The following is a 13276-nucleotide window of genomic DNA, read 5'->3' as shown; positions in this document are numbered from 1 at the left end:
TGCCTAGCTATATTTAGGGGAGACAGCCTGTAAGAAGATACTATATATGTGTGGGATACCATCATGCTGTGCCTTTAAATCCCAGTCAGAGCACCCTCGGAATTGTGCCATGTCACATATTCCTCTGTGAATACTCCATTGAAGCTCCCTGTTTTGCAAAGTAGCCTATGAGGGTATGTTATATATTGATAAAGAACTGTGCAAACACATTGATTAATAATTTACTATACAGCATCAACAGTGGCACATACTGTAGGAGTTAGAAGGCAGTTATAAATTATATAAAGTTGCAGCCGGCCATGATGACAATAGAGAGGTCTTGTATGTATGTATGTATGTATGGGTGGGTGAGAGGGTGGGCTAATGGCAGTGCTGTGATTGGAGGATATGAAGGTGTGGTTCAGTGTGGGCAACACAAAAGGGGTGGGTGGGTGTAGTGCCTGGGTGGGTACCCCAGAGCAGTAGCTCTCAAACTATTTTGTGCTAAGGACCCCCAAATTAATATATGTTTGGCCGTGGACCCCCATCTGAAAATGTGTTGTGCCAGGGACCCCCACAAGAGAAGATTTGTGTTAAAAAAAAGTCACAATTATGAAAAATGTCAAGATATTTCAAAAACGCTGTGAGCGTGTATATCATTTCTTTTGCCCCTTGAACCCCTCAAGGACCCCTGGGGGTCCCCGGACTCCACTTTGAGAACCAACGCCTCAGAGGATGTCTTTTGCAAATTGCTGCTGTCAAAACCGATTTAAATGGAAATGCCACTAATGACTCCTAAATTCATGTTATTCATGTTTATTAACCACCAATCTGCCTTGTTTCGGTGAGAGAGTCACACATTCAGTACTGCTAGACTGAGACTTATGAATTGTTCCTGCTCTCATACCTCTGGAGTAGCACAAGCCAGATGCCCTGCAGTTTCCTTTAGCTACTTTCTGGCCAAAGTGTTTCAAAACACTCCAGATGAGAGATGATCTAAATAAATGCATCTAGGCATTTTTAAATGTATGAATTTTGCTGATTTTCTTCTGAAGATAGGCATACTAAAAGGAGCCAGCAGTTTCTGTGTTTATACTGTGCTACAGTTTGCTGACAAAGCCTTCATTGGGATTCTTAGTGCTCCTGATTGAAACTGGAGGTTATTAATGGGATATTAGGAGTTGATTAGTTTAAAAAGATCCCACAATACAGTAGTATCTCAGTATAATATTATTATCCACAGGGTCACAATTTGATTTCCAAACCATTATTGCGCTGTATAACATTTGTAGGACATTTGTAAATGAAGTGTTGTCAAAGCCATTTTTTACTTTACTTGCTCATTGTCGATCAACATTCAAGGAAGAGCCAGCTTTGATCACCATTAAAGGTGGTACCTGTACCTGTTCAGAAAATGTACCCTGTGACCCTATGCCACAGTACTCTTTGGTTATAGTTGGTTGGTTGATTATAGTTTTGCAATATCTCTTGCATTATCAATATCTTCAAAGTTTGTGCAACCCACTGATGCAACATGGCAAACAGCAGCCGGTGCCAAGTGCCAACCATGGCAGTCTCGTCGTGTCATGCTGTCTGTGCTTTTTGGACTCCGTGTCTCCTTTATAACCATACCACTGCCCTGTCCCCTGCACAGTGTTTGCAGCCTGTTCGTGTCGTCCAGCCATGGCACAGCAGGTCGCACCTGCTAAGAAGAAGAACCCTGCGGTCGCTGCACTGCACTCGAACTTCATTGTGGGCTCGGTGTCGGAGGAGAACTCTGAGGATGAGACCCTGGGAAAGCCACCGCTGGAGGAGAAGGAGTTTCGATCGCTGTCACCGTCATCTGTTAGTTCAGACAACAGCAGCAGCTTTGAGATTGGCTTCGACCACATCGATGGCCCCTTGCACAACCTAAGGTCAGGATTTGGCCCTTTCACATTCACAAGTTATCTATCATTGTATTAAAAAGTAATAATAATAATTTAAAAAAAAATATATATATATATATTTATATATATATATATATGCATGTGCATTACTAATTTATTGCCAAACAGTTTGAATAAAATGCTCTGTGAACAATAAAAGGCCGCCTCCGCACACTCAAAGCTGTGCAAAATCTGATTTGTATGACCGAATGTCATAAAATATCAGATGCATCAGGTGTGCATACAGTAGGCTGCGTTTTATTGTTCATTTGGTTTCATTTTGGCTCCAGCACCGTACCTAAGTTTAATGGCAGATGAGCAGTGTTTTTTTTCACTAATGAAATGCTGTGTAAAATAAAACCTTTCTTCTGATATGCAACTGGACCCCAGGCTGTCTTGTGAAGCTGTCTGACTCTGAACTAACGAAACAAACACAGATTTTGAATTAGCAGTGGTCAATATTGTAGTTTAAATATTTGTTTTGAATGCTGTGTGCAGCTCTAATTGATCATTGGGAATAGATACTTCTTTAATGGCAGCATCACAGTGCAGTCTGTCTACTCTGTATAACTATCCCCATTATGCCTTTTTTTAATTGAACGACGATTTTAATGGCTATGAAACGTGTGGGAGCGGGTTTGTGTTTTGACAAAGCTGAAAGTACACCATGTTCAGTTGAGCTCCGGGCCCCTGTCCCCCCCCACACACACACACTCGACTGGATCATCGGCCCCTTTTCTCCAGCAAGCGTGTGTGAAAAAAAATGTGGTCTCTCCAGCTTTCCACTTCCACACTTCCACAGTGTATCTCTGTATGCTCCTGAGGCTGAGAGGTTGACCTAGCCAACATTTCACTGAGTTGCCCTTTTCATTCCACTGCTCCAGTCCTTTCACATACCACTGTATCGGCTTTCTGTACGTTGAGGCACTTCACTTTAGACACTGCAGAAAAAAGATTAAACATTAAAGATTTGTATTATTACATCTAACGGTCTACAAGTACACAAGAGTAAATGTATTTGGTTTTGGTTCCTCAACACAGTAATAATAATAGCAACAATAGTAACAAGAAATATAGCAGAATATGTACAATAGTCATAGCACACATTATGGTGCTTGAAGGCTGTGCATGGTTCTTCTGAATATTATCCGTCTGTATGTGCTCACTGCACAATATGTGTAAACAAAATCTCTATGAGATTTGTTTTAGATGACATGGGGGATTGCATCCCATTCTTTTGATGGCAATATGCATCTGACTCTCCCTCACGATAGCTTTCAAATTCCCATTAGACATTTTAAAGCCGGCGCTTCATAGTAAGGCTGGGCCATGGACAAAATCAAATATCACAATATTTACTGCCTCAGTATTGATATTGTGATGATAATGAGGGGATGGCTATTGGTGCTTTCACAAAATCTAATTTAGATCATGTAATTGGATTTTTGATAAATATTAATCATCAATGATGCCTATATAATAACTACTGATAAATGGGAAAAGGCAACACTTACTTAGACACTTAGCCAAAATCCCAGACGATATCCCCTAGTATTATAACATCACTGTCGATGATATTGATATATTGCCCAGCCTTACTTAACAGTGTAAGGTTCATGTGCAACATTTAAGCAATACCCTAATACAAGAGAGGGAGTGCTATAGTGACATATTGGCACTGGTGTGCTTCAGTGGTAGGCACAAGACTGATGGCTGAGCGACGCTGTGGGTCAGCACACCAGTGCCAATATATCATCCTATGTGGTATATCACAAGCACGAGTGTAATATGTACAGTATGATTAGATGGCAAATAAAGCATGAAAATTACAGCTGGCACGCCTGGCAGCTAAGTAATAGCAATGGTGCATATGTTCAGACTCGGAGTGCTGTTAATATTGATAGATATTGACACTCATTATGATGCCTCTCAGCCAATTACAACGCAAGGTTGGAACTAGCTTTGGTATAATTTGATTAGGAACTTGTTGTCCCTTTCTTGTCGACAGTGATGACTGTTATGCTTCGCTACTCTGTAAGCAGGCCTACATCTTGTTGATCCTGATTTATGTCTGACTTATACTTGGTTGCACGCCTGAAAATAGCAGATCTACAAGCTCACAACGCGTGTGGGACAACGGTGTATAAATCAAGCTTTAGACCCTTACATCTTAGACTTTAGAATCTCTCGGCTCTCAACATTTAACTACCACCGTTTGCGTGGTCAGCTTTATGATGACCAGACTGTCAGAACTAGAAATACTGAATGGGGCCATGTGCTTCCCCTCCCCAATTTAGTCTCTCTCTCTCCCTTGGGCCAAGGGGAACCCATTCAGCTCTGTACAGAAGCTGCATGGCCTGTTTACCCTCAAAGCACCCCTATGAGTGACGCAACAACAGTGTTGTCATGCCATTGAAGGCAGCCAGCCAAACAAGCTCAGACACTCACACACTCTTCCCTCCCACTGTACTCCTCTTTCTCCCAATGGCTCACTCTGAGGGTGGAGTTTTGTTTAGAAACTCCAGACACTACTTACACAAGCCTGTAAACACGTTCCAAGAATGAAGCCAAGCTGATGATTGTCCTGTACTGTTGTGCTCTGTGATCTGCAGTCCCCCCCGCACTGTATGTTCATATCATTGATCAGTTTACAGGTTCTCTCTCATTGACAGATCCCGTAACTAACACGGTAGTCAAAACTGCTACTACTCACACCAGCAGTTCTCTGTCCTAATGAGACGTCCTAATGATCCACCCTGTAACTACAGTATCTCTCAAGAACGTAACCAAACGTTCTGTTATCAACCCTAGGTGATGTGTGTGTTTTATGAGACAGTATGGGTCTACTTGTGAAATCACAGCTACTGTCTTTTGAACCCATTAACACATGTTGAACAGGATTTATTTGTACTGTACTTCCTGTACAGAACAGTACAGTACAGTCAGTACAGACTGTCTGTCTGTCTGTCTGTCTGTCATAAAAGCATACCAGTTACAGCTTACACCGCTGTGGGCATGACGTCACAAAATAAAAAACACTTTGAGCCATAAACGAACACAGCATGACCAGTCTGCACAACCAGGAAATATGCCCGTTGAAGTGAAAGTCATGTTGTGTGAAAGTTGGATCGTACAGTGATCATAGTTGATCATCTGTACATGTAAAAAACTTACGCAGCTTTGTCGCTGATCACCACATTGGGATTCGTTCGGCTTTGTTTACACAATGCACACATAGTGACATGTCAGGCTGGTCACTTAAATACACTTGAGTACACAGTACACAGGACTTTTGTCTTATCTATAGCATGCACATGGCTAGTGCCAGGCAGGCACAGGCCCTGGCAGGGTATAATTTACATCAATGTCATTAATGGCATCTTCTCGAAGGTTCTTCAGCTCTTTAGCACAAGGTGTCACTAAGTTATAGCAAACAAATTAGTTTTCACTTCATCACTTCCATTACAGCATTCAACATGCTGTGCTTCTTCAACAGGCCGAGCATGTCAGGGCTGCACTTAGTAAAGCAGGGAAGGGACCGTCGTCGCATTGACCTGCAGAGGGATTTCACTGTCGCCTCCCCTGCTGAATTTGTCACCCGTTTTGGTGGCAACAAGGTCATCGAGAAGGTATTAGTCGCATTTATTCAACATTTTATTTGCCATGTTTGAACTGCCTTTCTGTTCTTAACTGTACACAATACTGTTGTGAGACATCAGCACTTGCTTGTGTCTGGTCTGGCCTGTGCCTGTCTGCCAAATAGTTATATAATTGTCATTAATGGCTCAAATGTTTTGATTCACCAGGTCCTCATTGCTAACAATGGCATTGCTGCAGTCAAATGTATGCGTTCCATCCGCCGCTGGTCCTATGAGATGTTCCGCAATGAAAGGGCCATCCGCTTTGTTGTCATGGTGACCCCTGAGGACCTGAAAGCCAACGCAGGTGAACTATGCTTTGCCATTTTAACGTGATAAAAGCTTTAGTAAATGTGCTCACTGAGTGGTGCTTAATGTCGCAGCAAAACACCTGACACAGCCAAGATGTGGCCCTAATTTATTTATTTGAACAAAGGTTAAAGTAAAGAGTGGAAGCTCAGATCGATCAAGCCTCATGGCTTTAAAGTAAAGCATCCCATTAGCAAAAAGGAGAATAATTGAAAACACAATGGGCAACAGTAGTAAAGATTTGGCAATTATTTTGAAAGTATGAATATAGCCAAGTTAAATATAATTAAGTTTGATATTGTGATATGGCAACATTCGTAGTTGTAAAAAAATGTGCATTCATTATAAATGTGCGCTACAATTGGCACTGGGTGAAAAAATGGGTTACAAAATCGTGGGATAAAAAATCAATTAAAAATAAATGTGCGCTCATGTTGTCATCTGTTCATCTCCCACAGAGTACATTAAGATGGCTGACCATTACGTGCCTGTGCCAGGAGGCACCAACAACAACAACTACGCCAATGTTGAGCTCATTCTGGACATTGCTAAGCGCATACCTGTTCAGGTAACTTAAGGAGTTTCGTTTCCATCTCATGCAGACACAGTAAAGCCCATAGTGTTCATTCAATTCAGCGAGTGTACAAATGGAACCAAATGGTTCTATTTTGTACACTCTGAGTTAAATTAACTCAGAGGATTTTACTGTGTAAATTTTCAAGGAGAAACTGAGGCTGTGCTTTGAAGTATTTGCTATTATTGAATAGCCTTATTTGTATGTTCTTTACAGGCAGTGTGGGCTGGATGGGGCCATGCCTCTGAGAACCCCAAACTCCCTGAGCTCCTTTACAAGCATGGCATTGCCTTCATAGGTAAGACAAGGCTGTGCCTTTTACTTAGTTTACTGTTGTATAGTTGTTTTTTGTTGCGTTGTTGTTTTGTCCAGTTGTTTGAGTGTTGAATGTTTAATGGACCACAATAGAAACAAGCCTTTGTCTTTTTGTGTCATCGATTTGGCATGTTTTTAAATCGTTTTACTGCCTGTACCTTTAAAAATTGTCAATAAAGTATTCAATCCTTCAATCAAACTCATACAATGATCTACCCATTGGTTGATCTCTTTGACTGTTTTTATTCTCTTTTTGCCTTCTCTTTCACAGGTCCCCCAAGCCAGGCCATGTGGTCTCTCGGAGACAAGATTGCCTCTTCTATTGTGGCTCAAACAGCTGGCATTCCAACCATGCCCTGGAGTGGATCAGGTACGTTTTTTTCTTAGTCTCGTATCTATGGATTCTTCTCTATTACACACATTGCATGCCAATCACGTAGATCTACGCAAACCTATTTATAGCCGCCACGTGCCAATCGCGTAGATCTACGTGAACTAAATTTGACCCAAAGACCAAGGAGATATGATTTATCGAAGATATAGACTCCTATCCACTTCCTTGTTAACTTAAACTTAAAAATTATTTATCTCGGCTCCTGAGTACTTTTTTTTTTTTCAATAAAAAATCTCTGGCACTGGCTAGAAATATTCAGAAATACCTCAGGCAGTTAATGGGTTAAAAGTGGAAAGAATATTCTGGAAATGCAAAAAGATGCAGTCATTACTTCTGGATAAATATGGGTTACATTACTTATTTGAGAGCAATTTCCCTCGCATTACAACCTCTGATGTTAGGTAGAGTAATAAGCTGCAACTAGCAAAGTATTTTCTCAGTGATTTTCTGTTTGATTCGTTTTTAAGTTAATTGAAAAACGAACCATAACCACATTTTTCTTTTTTTGCAATCTTATATGGGACCTACCACAACTTTCATCTAATCTGATGTTGGTTAATTTTAACATTATTGTGTAGATACAGGCTGGAATATGACTCAGATTACTCAAGTGCCAATCTGGGAACCCATTCGGTAAAAACAAAATTGCTCTGGATTAAGAGCGTCTGCTAAATGCCTAAATTGCAAATTATGTTGAGAGATTACTCAAGCGCAACATGGAAAGTGGTTTGCCTATGAGCGGCCTTCAAGTTCAGTGAACCGCAGGGAGGACAGATTACTCAGTCTTACCTAATGGGGGATCACTTACTACCAACCAAAACAGACAACCTTTCTCACCATGCATAAACTATAGGGGAGTGGAAGCACACAGCAACAGCACACCATTCAAACAAACAAGATTAGAACCTGCACAAACCCAGGGAAAAAAACTCAATATCCCGGACGAGCCCCTATTATGTACTTCAAAGAAGAAAAGAATCAACTGCCATCGATGCCACTTGTTGTGAAAATTAGTATTGTAAAAATAGTTTGATATTTCTGTGATTCTTGTGTCTCAGGTCTGACAGTAGAGTGGACAGAGAGTGACCAAAAGAAGAAAATCATCAATGTCCCCTCTGATCTGTACGAGCAAGGCTGTATCCATGACGTTGAGGCTGGCCTGAAGGTGATTATTTCACCTACTTGACGTGATGCTTGCAGCTAACCAACAGCCCGTGGGCTTTGGCCTTATGGTTGCATGTATGTTGATGAGCTATGTGTGTGTTTGTGTGTGTTTGTGTGTGTGTGTGTGTGTGTGTGTGTGTGTGTGTGTGTGTGTGTGTGTGTGTGTGTGTGTGTGTGTGTGTGTGTGTGTGTGTGTGTGTGTGTGTGTGTGTGTGTGTGTGTGTTTTGCCAGGCTGCGGAGAAGGTGGGCTACCCTGTAATGGTGAAGGCCTCTGAAGGAGGTGGCGGAAAGGGCATCCGCAAGGTCAACTGCGCCGATGATTTCCCTAACCTCTATAGACAGGTGAGTGCAGCAAACTTTGTCCATAGTCGAACTGACATCACCCGTGTTTTGTGTAATGTAGTATGTCATCGCTGTTGGGTGGACACATTGTATGATCCGAAACCGTTACTTTATAGGAAATGCAGTAAAGAACCTGTGTTCCGATGGATCCAGTGTAGTTATTTTTTAGTCACAAGCTCTTGTATATACTTTTCATTGGTTCAATATTGATAAAACTGACAGACAGAATTTACCACTTTCACTTTCAAAATGTTTCAAAAATAGCAGATCTACAAGCTCACAACGCGTCGCAATGTGGCTTGTGGCGAGCTTGTAGATCGTCTATTTTTGCTCTAGTTTTGTTCACTCTTGTACGACGAAGTAGGGCATTCATTTTAGGAAAAATTAAGAAAAAAAAGAAATATAGATTTTCAAGGTCTCTGCCTGACAGCGATGATATGGAGTAAGTTGAACTTCCTCCTCGTGTCTCCAGGTCCAGTCAGAGGTTCCAGGATCACCTATCTTTGTCATGCAGCTGGCGAAGCACGCGCGCCACTTGGAGGTGCAGATCCTTGCCGATCAATATGGCAACGCCATCTCCTTATTTGGTAGAGACTGTTCTGTACAGCGACGGCACCAGAAGATCATAGAGGAGGCTCCCGCCACCATCGCTACTGCAGATGTGTTTGAGGACATGGAGCGGGTATGGCCCCAATGTTACACTGTAAAATCTGAGTGTTAATTTAACCCATTAAAACCGGGAAGTCATTTTAGATTTTAGCTATTCAAAAATAGCAGATATACAAGCTTGTATATACAAGCTTGTAGAGTAGATTTTTTAAAGATCTTGAACATTTTTGCAAATCTTTGAATATAATTTTTTTAAAGCGAACATTTTTAACTCAAATCTTTGCTTCTGGGGGGGGGTCCCTGTTACAAAATATTTTGTGATCCGGGTCCATTTCCAAATACATTACATTTTGAGTGGATAATGTGGATATCGAGATTTTACTTTGGAAAAAGTAAAACTGGAACTTTTGCTAAATGGAACATGGGAGTTTTGTTTTTTCCACGTCGCTGTTTATTTCACATTTATCTAAGCAAAAAGGTCATTTGAACCTTAACCAATTAAGAACTATATACTTAACTTCATCATACGACACAAGTTCACAATGTAGACAATGTACATGTGCTATTTTCGCAATCTTTAACGATTTCTTTCTGACAATTTATTTTTGACAATCTGTAATGACATGGTGCCCAAAATATGGACACCAGTTTGAAAGTGGTTAATATGCACAATGACTGACTTGAGGTTTTCCCCATCCAGTGTGCGGTGAAGCTAGCTAAGATGGTGGGCTACGTGAGCGCTGGTACGGTGGAGTATCTCTACAGCCAAGACGGCAGCTTCTACTTCCTGGAGCTCAATCCTCGTCTTCAGGTGGAGCACCCCTGCACCGAAATGGTGGCTGATGTCAACCTGCCCGCTGCACAGCTGCAAGTGAGTCTCACTGACACATGCAGACACACGTACGTACGTACATACGTGTGTAGGTACGTACGTGCGGTCCGTGTGCTGCTTGGGAGGGTATGTGTTACATCACGTGTCATCTACTCGACTGGTGTCTGTTTAGTTTTGGGACAAAGCTGGCACGCATCACCGCCCAGCGCTAGAGTAGGCCCCTTATCTCCATGGCAACCGGCCAAGAAGGGAGGCGATACGCAGAAATGTTGCACTAGGCTGCTATTTAGGTTTGCGTGTGTGTGTGTGTGTGTGTGTGTGTGTATGTATAGTATATAGGTCAGTGGCGCTGAAGCTGAAGGGCAGTGTTGCGAAGCAACCATGCGGCCAAGCTCATCAGGCCTCTGTGTGTGAAGGACAGTATCTATCCTCTACCGCAGGATGTCATCCACACACTCATTTCTCAGCCAATAGCCTTTCTGTTCTTGCTCTTCTTTTTATTATCACTTCAAAACAGAGCTGTGTTGGGATTCAAAATATCAACAAATCTGAAGTGCCTGGTTCATTCTGCATAATAGATCTGCAATATACCGTACATACAGTATACCGTGCTGGCGTATGGCCATAGCAGTCCACATACGTAATTATTTCATTCTTTCTAGATGTACAAGGTCGCAATGCGGCATGTTATGAGCTTGTAGAATTAGTTTTGCCCTAAATGCTCAAAATAGGGACGCCAGGTTGAAAGTGGACAATGAAGTGGAAATAATGATGTAAATATGACATTTCTGTTAGTTTTATCCAACTGTTTTTAGCGGTGCCAACCGCTCTAAGCTTGACTTTGTCCGTATGTCCGTCCGTCCGTCCGTTTCAGCACGGGCCGTCCGTCCGTTTCAGCACGGGATGAGCACGGCAAAGAAGCAACACATACAAACACACGCACACGCGCGCACACACACACACACACACACACACACACACACACACTTGGAGCTTGCCTCTGCCATCTCTCCTCTCATTGGCCACACGTGCCACTGGTTATCAAAGAGGGGTCCAGGGACCCCCAGCGTATGTTATGTCCGTTTAAGCACGGGATGAGCACGGGATTTTACACAGCTATAACTCCAGTTTGCAGCATGCCACCAAGTCCAAATTTGGTATGTGGACTTAGACCACCAATAGGGACGAGCATGAATTGCTGATGCCCCGCCCCCTCTGTCTTCCCATTGGCTGGCCTTCAAACAGCCATAACTCAAGTTCGCAGCATGCTAGGGAGTACAAATTGTTGCACATGCACTAAAACCACCAATAGGGACGAACTGTTATTACTTAAGCCCCGCCCCCTCTGTCTGCCCATTGGCTGGGCTTTAAACAGCCATCATTCCAGTTTGCAGCATGCTACCAAGTAAAATTTTGGTAAGTGGACTCAGACCACCAATAGGGACAAACTGAAATGAGTTAAGCCCTGCCCCAAAGGCACCGCTTCCTTCACACAGGGTGTGATTTTATACAGATGAGTAGAAACTATTCTAATGATTTATGCAAAAATAATTGCAACTAGCTCAAATAGTTGCAATCAGGCGATTATGTAATAATTGTGAGAGGCGTAATACAGTACATAGCCCTGGGTAGGCCACCCAGCCTGGCGGAGATATGTGCTCTGTGGTGCGCCCTGTTCTAGTTTATCCATTTGTAACTCAAAGTTACAAAGTACAAATTTAACCATCTGGTCACTGTTATATTTAACTGATATTTGTTCCGTATTTCACTATGTCCAGAGAAGAGCATCAAGTTAAACATGTTAATCCTCTCCTGTCAGATTTCCATGGGAATCCCTCTCTACCGTATCAAAGACATTAGGATGCTGTATGGGGTCCAGCCCTGGGGGGATTGTCTCATTGACTTTGAAGGTCTGTTCACGGCCCCCTCCCCTCGCGGCCACGTCATCGCAGCCCGTATCACCAGCGAAAACCCTGATGAGGTAGGTGCCACTGTCTCTCTCTCTTGACACAGGACATAGAATTTATACACAGTAAAATCCTCAGTGGTACTGTAATTTAACTTTAAAAAGTCCACTGAAGGGGCTCTGTTTAAGTATTTGTGGCATGTGCTGTTGTAGGGTTTCAAGCCAAGCTCGGGAACGGTGCAAGAGCTGAACTTCCGCAGCAATAAGAATGTTTGGGGATACTTCAGCGTGGCTGCGGCTGGAGGCCTGCATGAGTTTGCCGACTCCCAGTTTGGACACTGCTTCTCCTGGGGAGAGAATCGCGAGGAGGCCATTTCGTGAGTACACGCACCATCACTGGATGACACAGTGTCAGTCAGTGAATAATTATGGAAATGTCAATTCTCCTCTCTATTCATGGGAGAGTTCAGATTTTGGGGCACTTGCACTATTTTTTTCCTAATTAAAGACGCTATCGATTACTACTTTTGAGAGGAGCTGCTACTTGTTTCCATAGACATTCATGAATTGAACTAGGTAATAAGCTCACCATTCAACATAGCTTCAAACTGCATGCAGTGACATTAATAAGTTGTTAATGAGTTTGTTTGACTCCAAGCTAAGTCGGAAATAATTGTGGAATTCCCCAAAATCCAAACTATCCCTTAAACTCTTTAACCACTGAATTATATTCTTTGTTGACCGGGGTCCTCCAGCGGTCTAATACTTGATCCCTTCTTTTTTTCTTCCCTCTACACCAAATCTCTTCATCCGTAATGACATACCCCACATAAGGACGCTAGTGTTAATGCGGTTAATGGGTTTCTGTTTTGTATGATGTGAACGGCACCCAGTGAGATGTATTTACAGTTTGTCTCTATGTCTTTGTCTCTACGTAGTAACATGGTGGTGGCTCTGAAGGAACTGTCTATCAGGGGGGACTTCAGGACCACGGTAGAATACCTCATAAAGCTCCTGGAGACGGAGAGCTTCCAGCATAACAGCATTGACACTGGCTGGCTGGACAGGCTCATCTCAGAGAAGATGCAGGTACAGCCATATCTCCCATTTGGGGGAGACCTATGAGGAACATGTAGCATGTAGGACCACATTTCTTATAGGAACCCTGAGGGTCCCTGGACCTCACTTTGAGAACCACTGTCTTATGGCATTAAGAAATCACTGTAACCTCAAGTAAATGTTGTACGTGATGATGATTGTACTACATGGATCTAAACATCTTTTT

The 13276-nt window shown here is 42.5% G+C and overlaps 1 protein-coding gene across 3 annotated transcripts in view; it reads left to right on the top strand.

The window, feature by feature from the left end:
• LOC311057782 (acetyl-CoA carboxylase) overlaps positions 1-13276 on the top strand; it is a 49490-nt gene that overhangs the window by 712 nt on the left and 35502 nt on the right. For all 3 annotated transcript variants that reach the window (XM_084074867.1, XM_084074866.1, XM_084074865.1), the window contains exons 2-14: positions 1634-1895; positions 5404-5536; positions 5714-5852; positions 6313-6422; positions 6645-6726; positions 7015-7113; positions 8196-8302; positions 8534-8644; positions 9117-9326; positions 9954-10124; positions 11905-12066; positions 12205-12368; positions 12930-13080. In XM_084074867.1, coding sequence (XP_083930993.1) covers positions 1663-1895; positions 5404-5536; positions 5714-5852; positions 6313-6422; positions 6645-6726; positions 7015-7113; positions 8196-8302; positions 8534-8644; positions 9117-9326; positions 9954-10124; positions 11905-12066; positions 12205-12368; positions 12930-13080 — 1872 coding nt within the window. In that variant the 5' untranslated portion in view covers positions 1634-1662. The remainder of the gene's footprint in view (positions 1-1633; positions 1896-5403; positions 5537-5713; positions 5853-6312; positions 6423-6644; positions 6727-7014; positions 7114-8195; positions 8303-8533; positions 8645-9116; positions 9327-9953; positions 10125-11904; positions 12067-12204; positions 12369-12929; positions 13081-13276) is intronic.

The sequence above is a fragment of the Gymnoscopelus microlampas genome, assembly GCF_963454915.1.
Source record: "Gymnoscopelus microlampas genome assembly, chromosome: 12".
Lineage (NCBI taxonomy): Eukaryota > Metazoa > Chordata > Actinopteri > Myctophiformes > Myctophidae > Gymnoscopelus > Gymnoscopelus microlampas.
This window is presented reverse-complemented; position numbering and strand designations above follow the sequence as displayed.